Raw genomic sequence first — 17,133 nt, forward strand, 5'->3', positions numbered from 1 at the left:
TGACTCCCAGCATATACTCTGGGCTGCTGTCACTTACCTGAGCTTAGGGACCTGATACAGGGCATGGACATGATCCAGGCTGAATGTTTAGATGATTTCCCACAACCCCTAACAGCAATGATTGTCTGTATGAGTTAAGCAGTCTATGACAGGATAAGGAGATAAGAAGAAGGAGATAAGACTCAATAGTATATGTTTAGATATGTCTACTAACCAGTGATACAATAATCTTTTCTGCATTTAGAAAGAAAGTTATGTACGACCCTTCGGATGTCATGGTTTCTCAAGCTGTAGATAATTGGGTTGGACAATGGGGTCACCAGTGTGTACAATAGGGACAGAAACTTATTTATACTTAGGGAATGGTTCCCAGGTGGATATAAATAAATCACTGTCAGGGTCCCATAATACATACACACAACGGTCAGGTGGGAACTACAGGTGGAGAAGGCCTTCTGCCTCCCGAAACTTGAGGGGATCCGGAGAATGTTGGCCAAGATGAAGATGTAAGTGATAATAATGAATAGAAATGGGGAGAAAACTATAAACACAGAAATCAAAGCAACGACCAGTTCTACATATGTAGTGTCTGAGCAGGAAAGGGCTATGAGTGGGGCGATATCACAGTAGAAATGGTTAATCTTGTTGGAATGACAAAATTCCAGTTGGTTTAAGACTATATCAATGACAAGAGCCAACATGAAACCAGAGATCCAGCAAAAGGTGACAATGTTCAACTGCAGTTTGAAGGTCATTATGGACGTATAATGCAGGGGATTACATATGGCCACATAGCGGTCAAAGGACATGGTGGCCAGAAGTAAGCATTGGGTTATGGTTGGGGCGCCGAGAAGACAGAACTGTGCGATACATCCTCTCACTGACATAGTCCCTCCACCAATCAGGATGAGCCTTAGCATGTTGGGCACAATATTAGTGGTGAATAGGATTTCGGAAAGGGAGAGTTGGCTGAGGAAGAAATACATTGGAAAATGGAGGGTTGGGCAGGCCGCAACCAAGACAATAACCAGGAAATTAGCATTAAATACCATGATATAGATGATCAGAATCATGGAAAAAAACATCATTTTCATGCTGTGAAGTTCCCCGAAGCCAACCAAAAAGAAATGTGTGAAGAATGTTTGATTTTGTTCTTGCATTGGTACTTGGAACAGAAACGCCAAGTTGGACCTATGGAAAGATATACATTATAGCATTGCTATTGCATGTGACTCAATTTGGTGCGAGATAGGATTCCAGGACTTGTAGGAACTTCAGTCTAAGTATCTCTTCCTTTTAGATTACAGAAGACCATCACTTCACAACTGTAGAACCAGAGGAGGTCTATTATTTTTGTCAAAAATGGGAATATGACTTTAAATAAGGCATGAGTTATTGTATGAGTCATAAAGTATGAAACATTCTGGGATACATTATATCCTAGCCAGGGGGCGTAACTAGAGAGGAAGCCAACCAGGAGCAGCCCAGGAGTGTAGGGGGTCCAATAAGGCTCAAATTATAGAGCAATATCAGTAGAATAGGTCAACTTTAGCCCCCAAACTGAATTTGCTGTGGGGCCCAATAACATTTAGATCATAGCATCTCTTCTCACCAAGCTCTTCAGATGACTTTTCTGGAGTTGTCTTTACTGCTCCCTACTGAGGTGGTGAGAGATTAGAAGTAATAATAATAATAATGTAAAATATTTCCCATTCTCATTTACGGGAACCCGTTAGGCTGGCGATAAAATAAAATGAATGTTTGAGTACAGTCACAATAAGTACTCTACTTCTCTACTTACCCGTGACCTTACAGTTTTTGGGATAGGAGAAGAGCAACAGAAGAACCAAAAAGTCACCCAGGGCTTATCTACCCAATAAGCAAGGCTGAAACATATTTATCCATCAAGTCCTTCAAGATCAGCTCTTCCAAATCTCTTTCCAGTTTGACCCAGAGAAGAAAGAAAGTAAAGCCCCAGCAGAAAGGGGCCAATTTATTCTCTCCATGTAAACTCATAGCCCAACTCAACATTGACCAAGACCAACAAACGGAAGATGAATTCGTCTATGAAGATTTTCATTCATCCAGGTCATGGTATATCTAGTATAAATAAATTTAAAGCAACTGGACTTGTTTGGTAATCATTGAAGACGTTTCACTACTCATCCGAGCAGCTTCTTCAGTTCAACGGTTGAACTGAAGAAGCTGCTCGGATGAGTAGTGAAACGTCTCCAATGATTACCCAGCAAGTCCAGTTGCTTTAGATTTATTTATACTGGAAGATGAATTCCATTTTCTTTACAGTAAAGGAACCTTTTTATGCAGATGTGGAACTCTCAGTGGGTGGACTGCAACCCCAGGGGCCCACCAGAAAACCTTAGACCACAGGCCCACTATCCAAACTATTTTTCCTCCTTTCCTCACCCAACCTCTTCATTCTCCAAGTCTCTTTTATTTACATGCTAGCATCTATTCTTCCATCTATTTCTCCTCTTTGTTCCCATTCAGAAATAGGGAAAGACCATGAACCAGACCAAATGGTCAGAAGCAGAAGGGCCCACTGACACCTGGGCCCACTGGGAGTTTTCCTTGTATCCTGGTGGGCCAGTCCAACACTGGTGGGGGTCCTTGAGTCACCTCCGCTGGCAAAAAGAGGTTCTCAATCTGATTTTTACCAATAAAATCCCCTTTTCTACGGAGAATAGATTCAGTGTGTCGAGGTCTTACCTTGATAGTTATAATAATGTTGTTTTCCTCCTTTTTTCACAATCTATGTCTTGTGTGTACAGCAGATACATGCCCAATCCCTTACTCCATACTCAAGGGAGGTCCATCAGATCTTATGTTTTCTTATATTATTCCAGATATTATCTGGAATGCTTAGACCCTGGGATTAAATGGTTGTTTATGTGCTTCTCTCCGCTAACCCAGGCACTTATATATCAGTAGACATTGCTGTCTCCGAGCAGAAACCTTTATTCACTGCTTAATCCCCTGGGAAACTGTCCCAGAATCCCTCATTGTGGGAAATCATCTCCTTGCCTATTGTCACGGGGCTAATTGTTTTATTAGTATAAGAACACATTTATACCATCATTTCATGTATTTATTTTGGAAAATTTCATTTCATTTTTGTTTAGAAAAAAGGTATCATTACTGAAGGAACCCATTGGGGTGTCTATGACAATATGGAAGTAAACATCATAATAAAAATGTTGAGCAAATAACCAGACAGGCAACAGGAAGGGGATCTCCACCCAAACACGGCCAATAACTTGCCAATACACCTTACACGTCTTTAAAGGTTCAATTGTTATGTGTATGTACCGTATATACTCGAGTATAAGCTGATCTGAATATAAGCCGAGGTACCTAATTTTACCTAAGAAAACTGGAAAAACTTATTGACTCGAGTATAAGCCTAGGGTGGGAAATGCAGCAGCTACTGCTAAGTTTCAATAATCAAAATAAATACCTATAAAATTACATTAATTGAGGCATCAGTGGGGTATATGTTTTTCAATATTTATTTAAAAGAAGAACAGTAAACTAGCTCTGGAATCGTAGAAGAGGGTCAACAAAAACAATATGAGTACTACCCCATGCTCATTGCATATTGGCAAACTGGCAGCAGACCCAGTCCCGGAGGAGATGTAAGGGGAAATAAGTATTGCTAGTGGGAGCCTAGGCCAGGGCACTGGAGGGTCTGGTTGCGGGAGGCCTAATCTGCACACAAAGGAGAGAGGGTGCTAGTCTAGAGGGACCCATGGCACCCGACTCGAGTATAAGCCGAGGGTGACTTTTTCAGCACATTTTGGGTGCTGAAAAACTAGGCTTATACTCGAGTATATACAGTATTTATAAAGTGCTACTTATGTACGCAGCGCTGTACAGTAGAATACATTAATACAAACAGGGGGTTAAAGATAATGGATAAATACAAAGTATAATAATAAATACAAATAAATACAAGGTGCAGTTGCAATAAGAGTCAAAAACACAAGAGGATGGAGGTCCCTGCCCCATAGAGCTTACAATCTATATGGGAGGGGTAACTAACAGACACAAATTGGCAAATGTAAGTGCTATAGGTCACAGTGGGTGACATTACAGTATAAGTGCCAGTTCCCAGATCAGGTGCTGGGCGAGTGCTCCAAAAGGCAGTCTTTAAGTTTAGTTTTAAAAAGACTGAGGGAGAATTCTCTCCGGAGGAAATCAGGGAGGGCATTCCAAATGTAGGGGGCAGCAGGGCAGAAAGGTTTGAGGCGGGAAACAGCAGTAGTAGTGGGGGGCGCAACCAAACGATTGCTCTGCGAGGAACGAAGGAGTCGGCCGGGAACATACGGAGACACAAGGGAAGAGATGTACTGAGGAGCAGAGGAATGGAGGGCTTTGAAGGTTAGGAGAAGGAGTTTGTAAACTATTCTTTGTTTGATAGGAGCCATGATAAGGCCTTTAGCAGGGGAAGGGCCTGAACTCTCCTGGATGAGAGGAGGAGAATTCTGGCAGCAGTGTTTAATATAGACTGTAGGGGGGAAAGATGGGAGTTAGGGAGGCCGGTTAGCAGCAGGTTACAGTAGTCCAGTCGGCATAGGATGAGCGCGTGCATGAGCAGCCTAGCTGTTACAGTAGAGAGAAAGGGACGAATTTTGGCAATATTGCGTAAGAAAAAGTGACAGGTTTTGACAGTGGTGTTAGTATGGTCAGAGAAGGAGAGACTGGAGTCAAAGATCCCCCCCAAACAACGGACCGAATCGATGGGGTTGATGAGGGTGCCATCAATAGAGATAGAAAAGGGGGGGTAGGACCAGGCTTAGGCGGAAAGATCATTAGTTCAGTTTTTGTTAGGTTCAGTTTGAGGTGGTGTTGGTTTATCCAATTGGAGATAGCCAGGAGGCAGTTAGAGATAGCCAGGAGGCAGTTAGAGATTTGAGTCTCAGTTTCAACTGTTAATGAAGGGGTCGAAAAGTAAATTTGGGTATCATCAGCATACAGATGATATTTAAAACCAAATGAACGGATAAGATCTCCCAAAGACAGCGTGTAAAGGGAGAACAACAACGGCCCAATTACAGAGCCTTGGGGTACCCCCACATTAAGTACAGAGCCTTGGGGTACCCCCACATTAAGAGGAACTGGAGATGATGTTTTGTTAGCATAGGAGACAGTGAATGAGCGGTTAGAGAGGTAGGAAGAGACCCAGGATGCAGCCTGACTGCGGAGACCAATCGAATGCAGAATTTGCATCAGGAGGGAGTGGTCAACCGTATCAAACGCAGCCGATAGATCTAGGAGGATTAGTATGGAAAAGTGACCACTGGCTTTGGCAACCTGAAGATCATTCGTAACTCTGTGTAAATGTAATTTTCCTTATCTACCCCAAGAGAAGAGCAAAAAATGCAAAAAACTACAGCACCATTGCCCCTGTGGAATGGAGCACAAAGACTTGTAGTTCCTCCATAAATACAGCTCTATGTTAATGACGGGGTGGACCAGGGTCAGACTGGACTGGTGGGTCACTGGGAAAAAACCTGGTGGGTCCCGTTGGCCCAGACCCAATCCACGTTGGCACTTCCCCGGCCCGTAGATCTCCTTCTGGGGTACTGGGGTGGGGCCTTATTGTAAAGGGGTTACATTTAGTAAAGTGGTTTCTGTTTAGGAGGCTTCATCCACATTATCATTACATTATTCCCTCTGTATTTGAGTGGCCTTTTGGAGTAGAAGTTGCACTGTATCTCATCATCAAGACTGAGGGCAAATACATGTAAATGACATGGCTGAATATGTGGCTTCCTTGGCTCTTACAGTTACCAGAGGCGGCATTTTGCCTACGGCGGCAGTGAGCGGCCCTGCTATAAATTCCCCAGAACCTGTTCCCACCTATGGAACTCTGCACTGGGAGGTCCAACATGAGCAAGAAAATGGTGAGATGAGCAGAACCAAGAGGCGCTGGTGATATAGAAGGAGATGTATATCTGGAATATGTGATGTGGAGGCAGGGATTCTGGGAAGTGATATATACTGTATTGTTATTGGGCCCCGGAGTAGATTTGGTTGTGTTTATGTCTAAGGGGAATCTAGAGGCCCAAGAACAGGCCTGATAAGGGGGATACTGTTCTCACTTAATTCCCCCCACTATAACCCCATTGTATTTTTAACATAAGATTAAATAATGTTTTGTTGTTTTCCAATTTGTGTTGTGCTTTTTGTGCCTTCTTTGCTGGAATTTCCATATCAGTCCCAACCCCTTGGTCAGGGGCCCCCTTAGCTTTTAACAAGGATAAAGACATTTGAGAACATTGCTATATTGGCCATTTGCCTGATATCTAAGAATAATGACCTTCCAAGTAGACCAACTAGTCATTATCCCCGTCATTGCCATTATTCCTCTCTTGACGACAGTTGCGGACAAAGCCGGGTGGGCACCCTTGGCAGCCCAGCGGTCATCTTGCCAACTTATTTGTGCTCTGAGGGTTAGCGAACCTGGACAAGGGGAAGGCAGAATAGGTACCTGCCCAACCCCGCCGTTGCACCCTAGGCAAGTTCCACCTCTACCTCCGGCCCTGCTTGCCACATTTATGCACAGATTAATCTTGTAACTATCGGTGGCTGTGATTGGTATTTCAATGGGTTGAAGAAAATAAAACACAACATTGATTCTTAGAAGGACCCTAGGCTCCCCAAGAAAGCACCCTAACCCCTGTTGGATGCATAGATATATATGGGTCATATATCAATATCTTGTAGAGGGAATCTCTTTTCTATGAGCACTGCCACCCCTGTCCCCTTGTTAGTGCCAGAGGGCAAAAAATAAATATTCTTCATTACATAAGCTGGATGGTTCAATGGCTCATAGAAGACAAGAAGACTAGAATTCTTTCAAAGCTAAGAGATGTAGTTTTATGGTGTTCAAATCCTACAGCTTTTATTGTATTAAGCAGTTTATATAGGGTAACAAGGTGTATGCACTGTCTTACAAGGTGTAAACACAAAAAGGGGTACAACTAGACATGTTTCAAAACACAGTTGGCATGATGTCCCTCTCCTGAAGAGCTTCTGGTCTTCAAAATGGAATGGAAACAAGAGAATATGTTGCAGAGGAAGACTAATAATAGGGATCCCTATGTAGGTTGAGGAGACAATTGGTGAGTATCTCAGAGCCATGGGTCAATTAGGAAAAATGGTTTCATGCACCAATCATCTCTTGTGCTGAACTGTATGGACAATGGATCCCCCTGAGCTGGGAGTAAGGACCTGGTGGGTGGGTATGGGGACACGAGAGCAGATACCATTGGCTGTAAGTCAGGATGGAGCATTTGGGAATGGTAGGAGAGCAGATTAGATACAACGATAGGGGTGGCAACAACATTAGATGAAAAATAAATCTAAACAAAGCATTTTGGCTAGATATAATACACCAGATATATTTTGGGATTCAGTATTAGCCCAAAACCACCATGGAGTAAAGATGCCCCAGTAGCCCCCCATCTTCTCTTCTACTGACTCCCAGCATATACTCTGGGCTGCTGTCACTTACCTGAGCTTAGGGACCTGATACAGGGCATGGACATGATCCAGGCTGAATGTTTAGATGATTTCCCACAACCCCTAACAGCAATGATTGTCTGTATGACTGTCTATGACAGGATAAGGAGATGAGAAGAAGGAGATAAGTATTTGTTTAGATATGTCTACTAACCAGTGATCCAATAATTATTTCTGCATTTTGAAAGAAAGTTATGTACGACCCTTCGGATGTCATGGTTTCTCAAGCTGTAGATAATTGGGTTGGACAATGGGGTCACCAGTGTGTACAATAAGGAGAGAAACTTATTTATACTTAGGGAATGGTTCCCAGGTGGATATAAATAAATCACTGTCAGGGTCCCATAATACATACACACAATGGTCAGGTGGGAACTGCAGGTGGAGAAGGCCTTCTGCCTCCCAAAACTTGAGGGGATCCGGAGAATGTTGGCCAAGATGAAGATGTAAGTGATAATAATGAATAGAAATGGGGAGAAAGATATAAATACAGAAATCAGAGCAATGACCAGTTCTACATAAGAAGTGTCTGAGCAGGAAAGGGCTATGAGTGGGGCGATATCACAGTAGAAATGGTTAATCTTGTTGGAATTACAAAATTCCAGTTGGTTTAAGACTATATCAATGACAAGAGCCAACAGGAAACCAGAGATCCAGCAAAAGGTGACAATGTTCAACTGCAGTTTGAAGGTCATTATGGACGTATAATGCAGGGGATTACATATGGCCACATAGCGGTCAAAGGACATGGTGGCCAGAAGTAAGCATTGGGTTATGGTTGGGACACAGAGGACACAGAACTGTGCGATACATCCTCTCACTGACATAGTCCCTCCACCAATCAGGATGAGCCTTAGCATGTTGGGGACAATATTAGTGGTAAATAGAATTTCGGAAAGGGAGAGTTGGCTGAGGAAGAAATACATTGGAAAATGGAGGGTTGGGCAGGCTGCAACCAAGACAATAACCAGGAAATTGGCATTAAATACCATGATATAGATGATCAGAATCATGGAAAAAAACATCATTTTCATGCTGTGAAGTTCCCCGAAGCCAACCAAAAAGAAACGCGTGACGGATGTTTGATTTTGTTCTTGCATTGGTACTTGGAACTGAAACTCCTAGTCTCTGTGTCTCTTCCTCTGAGGCCAGAGAAGGCTATTTCTTCACAACTGTAGAACAAAAAGAAGCCATTATTTTTGTGAAAATGGGAATGTTACCTGCTCAGGCATCAGACACTGTATCCAAACACGAAAGTATGATTTGCCTCTTACAGTATATCCCAACTTCTCTTCTCACCAAGGTCTTTTGATGGACTTTCTGGGGTTGTTTTTATGGCACCCTACTGAGGTTACATAGATACACAGTTGAAAAAAGACCAGAATGCCGTCCCCCGTACTTAAGGCAGGTTCATCAAATAATTTGCACATGGCGCACAGTGCTGGATATAACAACCTTCCACCTATAGGTCCCTCTTTGGTTTTCCTTAGATAATGGATTCAGAGAAAACAGCTTGAGTGATAGAGGTGAGGGGAATATGCAAGTCAGTAAGTAGAAATGAATAAGAAAACTATTATTCCTCAAGTCAAAAAGGTCCCAAAACCAACAGAAATAAGGGAAATAAGAATTAGGAATGTTCTGTGATGACAATGGGAAACAAAGGGAAATTGTATTGAGGCTCTTCTGTATCTGAAGGTTCAGTAGACATTGCTGCCTCCGAGCAGAAACCTTTATTCACTGCTTAATCTCCTGGGAAAATGTTCCAGAATCCCTCATTGTAGATAATCATTATTGGCCTATTGTCAGTGGGCCAATTGTTCTTCATTTATTTAATTAGTTTCCAAAACCTTTTTCTGTAGCATTTCATTTAACTAGAAAAAAAGCTAGAAAAGCAGAACATTTGAGGAACCCATTTAGGGGTATTGAGCAGCTAAGCAGCAGGGCAACCTGAAGGCTCACGGAGAAGGGAAGGGACATATGGCACTTGGGGGGCCATTGACTAACGTTCGGATTTTATTTTTTTTATGGTTCGAAATAAACTTTTTTATGATTTCATATATGTCCAAATGGCAGCTGGAAGCTTTCCAAGATCATTTTGAAGATCATGTAGAAGATCATGTAGAAGATCATGTAGAAGATCATGAAGAAGATCATGTAGAAGAGCATGTAGAAGATCATGAAGAAGATCATGTAGAAGATCATGTAGAAGATCATGAAGAAGATCATGAAGAAGATCATGTAGAAGATCATGTAGAAGAACATGTAGAAGATCATATAGAAGATCATGTAAAAGATCATGTAGAAGGACATGAAGAAGATCATGAAGAAGATCATGCAGAAGATCATGAAGAAGATCATGTAGAAGATCATGTAGAAGATCATGAAGAAGATCATGTAGAAGATCATGAAGAAGATCATGTAGAAGATCATGAAGAAGATCATTTAGAAGCACATGTAGAAGATCATGTAGAAGATTATGAAGAAGATCATGTAGAAGATCATGTAGAAGATCATGTAGAAGATCATGAAGAAGATCATGTAGAAGATCATGTAGAAGATTATGAAGAAGATCATGAAGAAGATCATTTAGAAGCACATGTAGAAGATCATGTAGAAGATTATGAAGAAGATCATGTAGAAGATCATGTAGAAGATCATGTAGAAGATAATGAAGAAGATCATGTAGAAGATCATGAAGAAGTCAATGGCAGAGGTCCCTTCCCTTCCCTGGAGGATCCTACTTTTGCTTCAAAACTTTAGAGGTTTTCAATCTTTGACACTTGATATTTGTGCAACAATTTAAAAAATTGGAGGTTTCGATACAACAATTCTAAAAAGTCGCAGTTTCAAGACTATCCTGCAATTTTTTCTTGCACAGACTTTTTCAGTTCAGACTTTTAAGTAAACGTAGTTATTCGAATTTCAAAATGCAAAAAGTAAGAGTTTAAATAAATATGACACTTAGAAGGGCATTTACTAATGGTTGAATTTTTTTCTACAATTATTATTTTCTATTGGGTTTTGCTGGCAAGTCTTTGCATTCTAGCACCATTGCAAGTTGGAGTGAAATCCCCCCCCTCACCCCCAGCAGCTGATCAGCAGAACAATGGGAAGGGAGCAAGATAGCAGCTCCCAGTAGGTATCAGAATAGCACTTAATAGTAAGAAATCCAAGTCCGGCTTGGGACTCCTCCAGTTACATGGGAGTAGGAGAAACAATAGGTTAGCTGAAAGCAGTTCTAATGTGTAGCGCTGGCTGAAAGCTCAGACTCAGGCACACTTTACTGCTGCGCTGCAAGTTGGAGTGATATCCCCCCTCACCCCCAGCAGCCGATCAGCAGAACAATGGGAAGGGAGCAAGATAGCAGCTCCCAGTAGGTATCAGAATAGCACTTAATAGTAAGAAATCCAAGTCCGGCTTGGGACTCCTCCAGTTACATGGGAGTAGGAGAAACAATAGGTTAGCTGAAAGCAGTTCTAATGTGTAGCGCTGGCTGAAAGCTCAGACTCAGGCACACTTTACTGCTGCGCTGCAAGTTGGAGTGATATCCCCCCTCACCCCCAGCAGCCGATCAGCAGAACAATGGGAAGGGAGCAAGATAGCAGCTCCCAGTAGGTATCAGAATAGCACTCAATAGTAAGAAATCCAAGTCCGGCTTGGGACTCCTCCAGTTACATGGGAGTAGGAGAAACAATAGGTTAGCTGAAAGCAGTTCTAATGTGTAGCGCTGGCTCCTTCTGAAAGCTCAGACTCAGGCACACTTTACTGCTGCGCTGCAAGTTGGAGTGAAATCCCCCCCCTCACCCCCAGCAGCCGATCAGCAGAACAATGGGAAGGGAGCAAGATAGCAGCTCCCAGTAGGTATCAGAATAGCACTTAATAGTAAGAAATCCAAGTCCGGCTTGGGACTCCTCCAGTTACATGGGAGTAGGAGAAACAATAGGTTAGCTGAAAGCAGTTCTAATGTGTAGCGCTGGCTGAAAGCTCAGACTCAGGCACACTTTACTGCTGCGCTGCAAGTTGGAGTGATATCCCCCCTCACCCCCAGCAGCCGATCAGCAGAACAATGGGAAGGGAGCAAGATAGCAGCTCCCAGTAGGTATCAGAATAGCACTTAATAGTAAGAAATCCAAGTCCGGCTTGGGACTCCTCCAGTTACATGGGAGTAGGAGAAACAATAGGTTAGCTGAAAGCAGTTCTAATGTGTAGCGCTGGCTCCTTCTGAAAGCTCAGACTCAGGCACACTTTACTGCTGCGCTGCAAGTTGGGGTGATATCCCCCCTCCCCCCCCCCAGCAGCCGATCAGGAGAACAATGGGAAGGGAGCAAGATAGCAGCTCCCAGTAGGTATCAGAATAGCACTCAATAGTAAGAAATCCAAGTCCGGCTTGGGACTCCTCCAGTTACATGGGAGTAGGAGGAACAATAGGTTAGCTGAAAGCAGTTCTAATGTGTAGCGCTGGCTGAAAGCTCAGACTCAGGCACACTTTACTGCTGCGCTGCAAGTTGGGGTGATATCCCCCCTTCCCCCCCCCAGCAGCCAATCAGCAGAACAATGGGAAGGGAGCAAGATAGCAGCTCCCAGTAGGTATCAGAATAGCACTCAATAGTAAGAAATCCAAGTCCGGCTTGGGACTCCTCCAGTTACATGGGAGTAGGAGAAACAATAGGTTAGCTGAAAGCAGTTCTAATGTGTAGCGCTGGCTGAAAGCTCAGACTCAGGCACACTTTACTGCTGCGCTGCATGTTGGAGTGATATCCCCCCTCACCCCCAGCAGCCGATCAGCAGAACAATGGGAAGGGAGCAAGATAGCAGCTCCCAGTAGGTATCAGAATAGCACTCAATAGTAAGAAATCCAAGTCCGGCTTGGGACTCCTCCAGTTACATGGGAGTAGGAGAAACAATAGGTTAGCTGAAAGCAGTTCTAATGTGTAGCGCTGGCTCCTTCTGAAAGCTCAGACTCAGGCACACTTTACTGCTGCGCTGCAAGTTGGAGTGATATCCCCCCTCACCCCCAGCAGCCGATCAGCAGAACAATGGGAAGGGAGCAAGATAGCAGCTCCCAGTAGGTATCAGAATAGCACTCAATAGTAAGAAATCCAAGTCCGGCTTGGGACTCCTCCAGTTACATGGGAGTAGGAGAAACAATAGGTTAGCTGAAAGCAGTTCTAATGTGTAGCGCTGGCTGAAAGCTCAGACTCAGGCACACTTTACTGCTGCGCTGCAAGTTGGAGTGATATCCCCCCTTCCCCCCCCCAGCAGCCGATCAGCAGAACAATGGGAAGGGAGCAAGATAGCAGCTCCCAGTAGGTATCAGAATAGCACTCAATAGTAAGAAATCCAAGTCCGGCTTGGGACTCCTCCAGTTACATGGGAGTAGGAGAAACAATAGGTTAGCTGAAAGCAGTTCTAATGTGTAGCGCTGGCTCCTTCTGAAAGCTCAGACTCAGGCACACTTTACTGCTGCGCTGCAAGTTGGGGTGATATCCCCCCTCCCCCCCCCCAGCAGCCGATCAGGAGAACAATGGGAAGGGAGCAAGATAGCAGCTCCCAGTAGGTATCAGAATAGCACTCAATAGTAAGAAATCCAAGTCCGGCTTGGGACTCCTCCAGTTACATGGGAGTAGGAGAAACAATAGGTTAGCTGAAAGCAGTTCTAATGTGTAGCGCTGGCTGAAAGCTCAGACTCAGGCACACTTTACTGCTGCGCTGCAAGTTGGAGTGATATCCCCCCTCACCCCCAGCAGTCGATCAGCAGAACAATGGGAAGGGAGCAAGATAGCAGCTCCCAGTAGGTATCAGAATAGCACTCAATAGTAAGAAATCCAAGTCCGGCTTGGGACTCCTCCAGTTACATGGGAGTAGGAGGAACAATAGGTTAGCTGAAAGCAGTTCTAATGTGTAGCGCTGGCTGAAAGCTCAGACTCAGGCACAAGGCACTGAGATGGCGCCTACACACCAATATTACAGCTACAAATACATTTGTTGGTTCAAGAATAAAAGGTTAAATGGCAGAGGGAATTATTTGCTGTGTAACAGTGTCATTTAGAAATAAAAAGTGCCCCATAAATATCATGACAGTGTCCTTTATATGCTCTGAAATGTGATTTTTCTGTCATACTTGAAATTGGCCACTAGATGGCAGAAAAGCCAGATTATCTGTTTCTCCATAGACACTTGGAACTGCTGTTTCCAGTTCAAACATATATATCAATATATATCGAAGCTCTATCCCTGTATTTTTAAACTCCCGAGTTGGTTGGTTTGCCTAATTGTACCTCAGGCAAAATTGGTACAGAATGTTAACTCATGCAATGCCAAGTGCCAGCCCCTTTGTTCAGTATTAAATATCAAGAAAGAGAGACAAAATTTTGCCACACATCGCCAGGCTTCATTGTGTAAAAAATAGTTTTTTTCTTCCCTAGATCAAGGGATCAAGTACAGGTACTGTTTTATTATTACAGAGAAAAGGGAATCATTTAACCATTAAATAAACCCAATAGGGCTGTTCTGCCCCAATAAGGGGTAATTATATCTTAGTTGGGATCAAGTACAGGTACTGTTTTATTATTACAGAGAAAAGGGAATCATTTAACCATGAAATAAACCCAATAGGGCTGTTCTGCCCCAATAAGGGGTAATTATATCTTAGTTGGGATCAAGTACAGGTACTGTTTTATTATTACAGAGAAAAGGGAATCATTTAACCATTAAATAAACCCAATAGGGCTGTTCTGCCCCCAATAAGGGGTAATTATATCTTAGTTGGGATCAAGTACAGGTACTGTTTTATTATTACAGAGAAAAGGGAATCATTTAACCATTAAATAAACCCAATAGGACTGTTCTGCCCCCAATAAGGGGTAATTATATCTTAGTTGGGATCAAGTACAGGTACTGTTTTATTATTACAGAGAAAAGGGAATCATTTAACCATTAAATAAACCCAATAGGGCTGTTCTGCCCCCAATAAGGGGTAATTATATCTTAGTTGGGATCAAGTACAGGTACTGTTTTATTATTACAGAGAAAAGTGAATCATTTAACCATGAAATAAACCCAATAGGGCTGTTCTGCCCCAATAAGGGGTAATTATATCTTAGTTGGGATCAAGTACAGGACCCTTATCACATATGTTTATTTTCACTTACAATTTGGAGGTATGTTCTCCATGTATATATTTTGAATAGATTTTGCTTTCTGACACTAGGTGGCATTACACCAACAACTGTTAACAGAGAAATATTCTGCAATTGCTACAGACAACAATGAAACCCTTTTACTTGTTATATATATCACCCAATCATGAGCTGCCCATCTAGAACCCTGCACTGTTGGTCAGACTGTTGTTGGTTGGACTGTCAGTGGTTAGACTGTCGGTGGTTGGAGTGTCATTGATTGGACTGTCGGTGGCTTGACTGTCATTGGTTGCACTATTGTTGGCTGGATTGTCGGTGGTTTGACTGTCATCGGTTGGACTATTGTTGGCTGGACTGTCGGTGGTTGGACTGTCGTTGGTTGGACTGATAGAGGTTGGACTGTCGTTGGCCGGATTGTCAGTGGTTAAACTGTCGGTGGTTGGACTGTCATTGGTTGGACTGTCAGTGGTTTGACTGTCATTGGTTTGACTGTCATTGGTTTGACTGTCATTGGTTTGACTGTCATTGGTTTGACTATTGTTTGCACTATTGTTGGCTGGATTGTCGGTGGTTTGACTGTCATTGGTTGGACTATTGTTTGCTGGACTGTCGTTGGTTGGAAGGTTGGTGGTTGGACTGTCGTTGGTTGGACTGTCAATGGTTGGACTGTCGGTGGCTTGACTGTCATTGGTTGCACTATTGTTGGCTGGATTGTCGGTGGTTTGACTGTCATTGGTTGGACTATTGTTTGCTGGACTGTCAGTAGTTGGACTGTCCTTGGCTGGACGGTCGGTGGTTGGACAGTCGTTGGTTGGATGGTCGGTGGTTGGACTGTCATTGGTTGGACTGACGGTGATTGGACTGTTGTTGGTTGGACGGTCGTTGGTTGGACTGTCGTTGGTTGGATGGTCAGTGGTTGGACTGTCATTGGTTGGACTGATAGTGGTTGGACTGTCGTTCATCGGACTGTCAGTGGTTTGACTGTCATTGGTTGGACTATTGTTGGCTGGACTGTCGGTGCTTGGACTGTCATTGGTTGGACTGTTGTTGGTTGGACTGTCGGTGATTGGACTGTCGTTGGTTGGATGGTTGGTGGTTGGACTGTTGTTGGTCGGACTGATAGTGGTTGGACCGTCGTTGGTCGGACTGTCGGTGGTTTGACTGTCATTGGTTAGACTATTGTTGGCTGGACTTTTGGTGATTGGTCGGTGGTTGGACTGTTGTTGGTTGGACTGACGGTGATTGGACTGTCATTGGTTGGATGGTTGGTGGTTGGACTTTAGTTGGTTGGACTGATAGTGGTTGGACTGTCGTTGGTTGGACTGTTGTTGGTTGGATGGTCAGTGGTTGGACTGTTGTTGGTTGGACTGATAGTGGTTGGACTGTCGTTCGTCGGACTGTTGTTGGTTGGATGGTCGTTGGTTGGACTGTCGTTGGTTGGATGGTCAGTGGTTGGACTGTCGTTGGTTGGACTGATAGTGGTTGGACTGTCGTTCGTCGGACTGTCAATGGTTTGACTGTCATTGGTTGGACTATTGTTGGCTGGACTGTCGGTGCTTGGACTGTCATTGGTTGGACTGTTGTTGGTTGGACTGTTGTTGGTTGGATGGTTGGTGGTTGGATTGTCGTTGGTTGGACTGATAGTGGTTGGACCGTCGTTGGTCGGACTGTCGGTGGTTTGACTGTCATTCGTTAGACTATTGTTGGCTGGACTTTCGGTGATTGGTCGGTGGTTGGACTGTTGTTGGTTGGACTGATGGTGATTGGACTGTCGTTGGTTGGATGGTTGGTGGTTGGACTTTAGTTGGTTGGACTGATAGTGGTTGGACTGTCGTTGGTTGGACTGTCGTTGGTTGGACGGTCGGTGTTTGGACTGTCGTTGGTTGGACTGATAGTGGTTGGACCCTCGTTGGTCGGACTGTCGGTGGTTTGACTGTCATTGGTTAGGCTATTGTTGGCTGGACTTTTGGTGATTGGACTGTCATTGGTTGGACTGTCGTTGGTTGGGCTGTCATTGGTTGGATGGTCGGACTGTCGTTGGTTGGACTTTCGTTGGTTGGACTGATAGTGGTTGGACTGATAGTGGTTGGACTTTCGTTGGTTGGACTGTATTTGTTTGGACTGATAGTGGTTGGACTGTCGTTGGTTGGACTGATAGTGGTTGGACTGTCGTTGGTTGGATGGTCGGTGGTTGGACTGTTGTTGGTTGGACTGATAGTAGTTGGACTGTTGTTGGTTGGACTGATAGTGGTTGGACTGTCATTGGTTGGACTGCTGATGGTTGGACTGTCAGTAGTTGTTTAGGGCAGTAAATCTTCATAATGCTAGTTGCTTGGTTATAAAACCCTCTTCTTATAATTTTACCTGTTATTTTTTTTATTTCCCTCCATTGGTTCTTGCTCTTTTCTAACATTTTTTAATTCTGACCTGTGTACTAAACTGTTTGGCA

The 17,133-nt window shown here is 43.7% G+C and overlaps 2 protein-coding genes across 2 annotated transcripts; both read right to left on the bottom strand.

Annotated features, from left to right (window-relative positions):
* Nucleotides 1–209: 209 nt before the first annotated feature.
* LOC116409585 (olfactory receptor 10Z1-like) lies at nt 210–1,072 on the bottom strand. The gene has a single exon (XM_031898313.1). The coding sequence runs from the start codon at nt 1,050–1,052 to the stop codon at nt 210–212; it is 843 nt and encodes a 280-aa protein (XP_031754173.1). The 5' UTR covers nt 1,053–1,072.
* A 6,622-nt stretch (nt 1,073–7,694) lies between these two features.
* On the bottom strand, nt 7,695–8,645 carry LOC116409586 (olfactory receptor 5V1-like). Its single transcript, XM_031898314.1, has one exon. It carries the CDS (start codon nt 8,643–8,645, stop codon nt 7,695–7,697), a length of 951 nt encoding a protein of 316 aa, XP_031754174.1.
* Nucleotides 8,646–17,133: the final 8,488 nt, after the last annotated feature.

Source organism: Xenopus tropicalis, chromosome 3 (assembly GCF_000004195.4).
Source record: "Xenopus tropicalis strain Nigerian chromosome 3, UCB_Xtro_10.0, whole genome shotgun sequence".
In the NCBI taxonomy this organism is placed as follows: Eukaryota; Metazoa; Chordata; class Amphibia; order Anura; family Pipidae; genus Xenopus; species Xenopus tropicalis.

Coding starts and splice junctions, on each gene's coding strand:
- LOC116409586 (XM_031898314.1), bottom strand. CDS start 8,645: ATGCAAGAACAAAATCAAACATCCGTCACGCGTTTCTTTTTGGTTGGC.
- LOC116409585 (XM_031898313.1), bottom strand. CDS start 1,052: ATGGTATTTAATGCTAATTTCCTGGTTATTGTCTTGGTTGCGGCCTGC.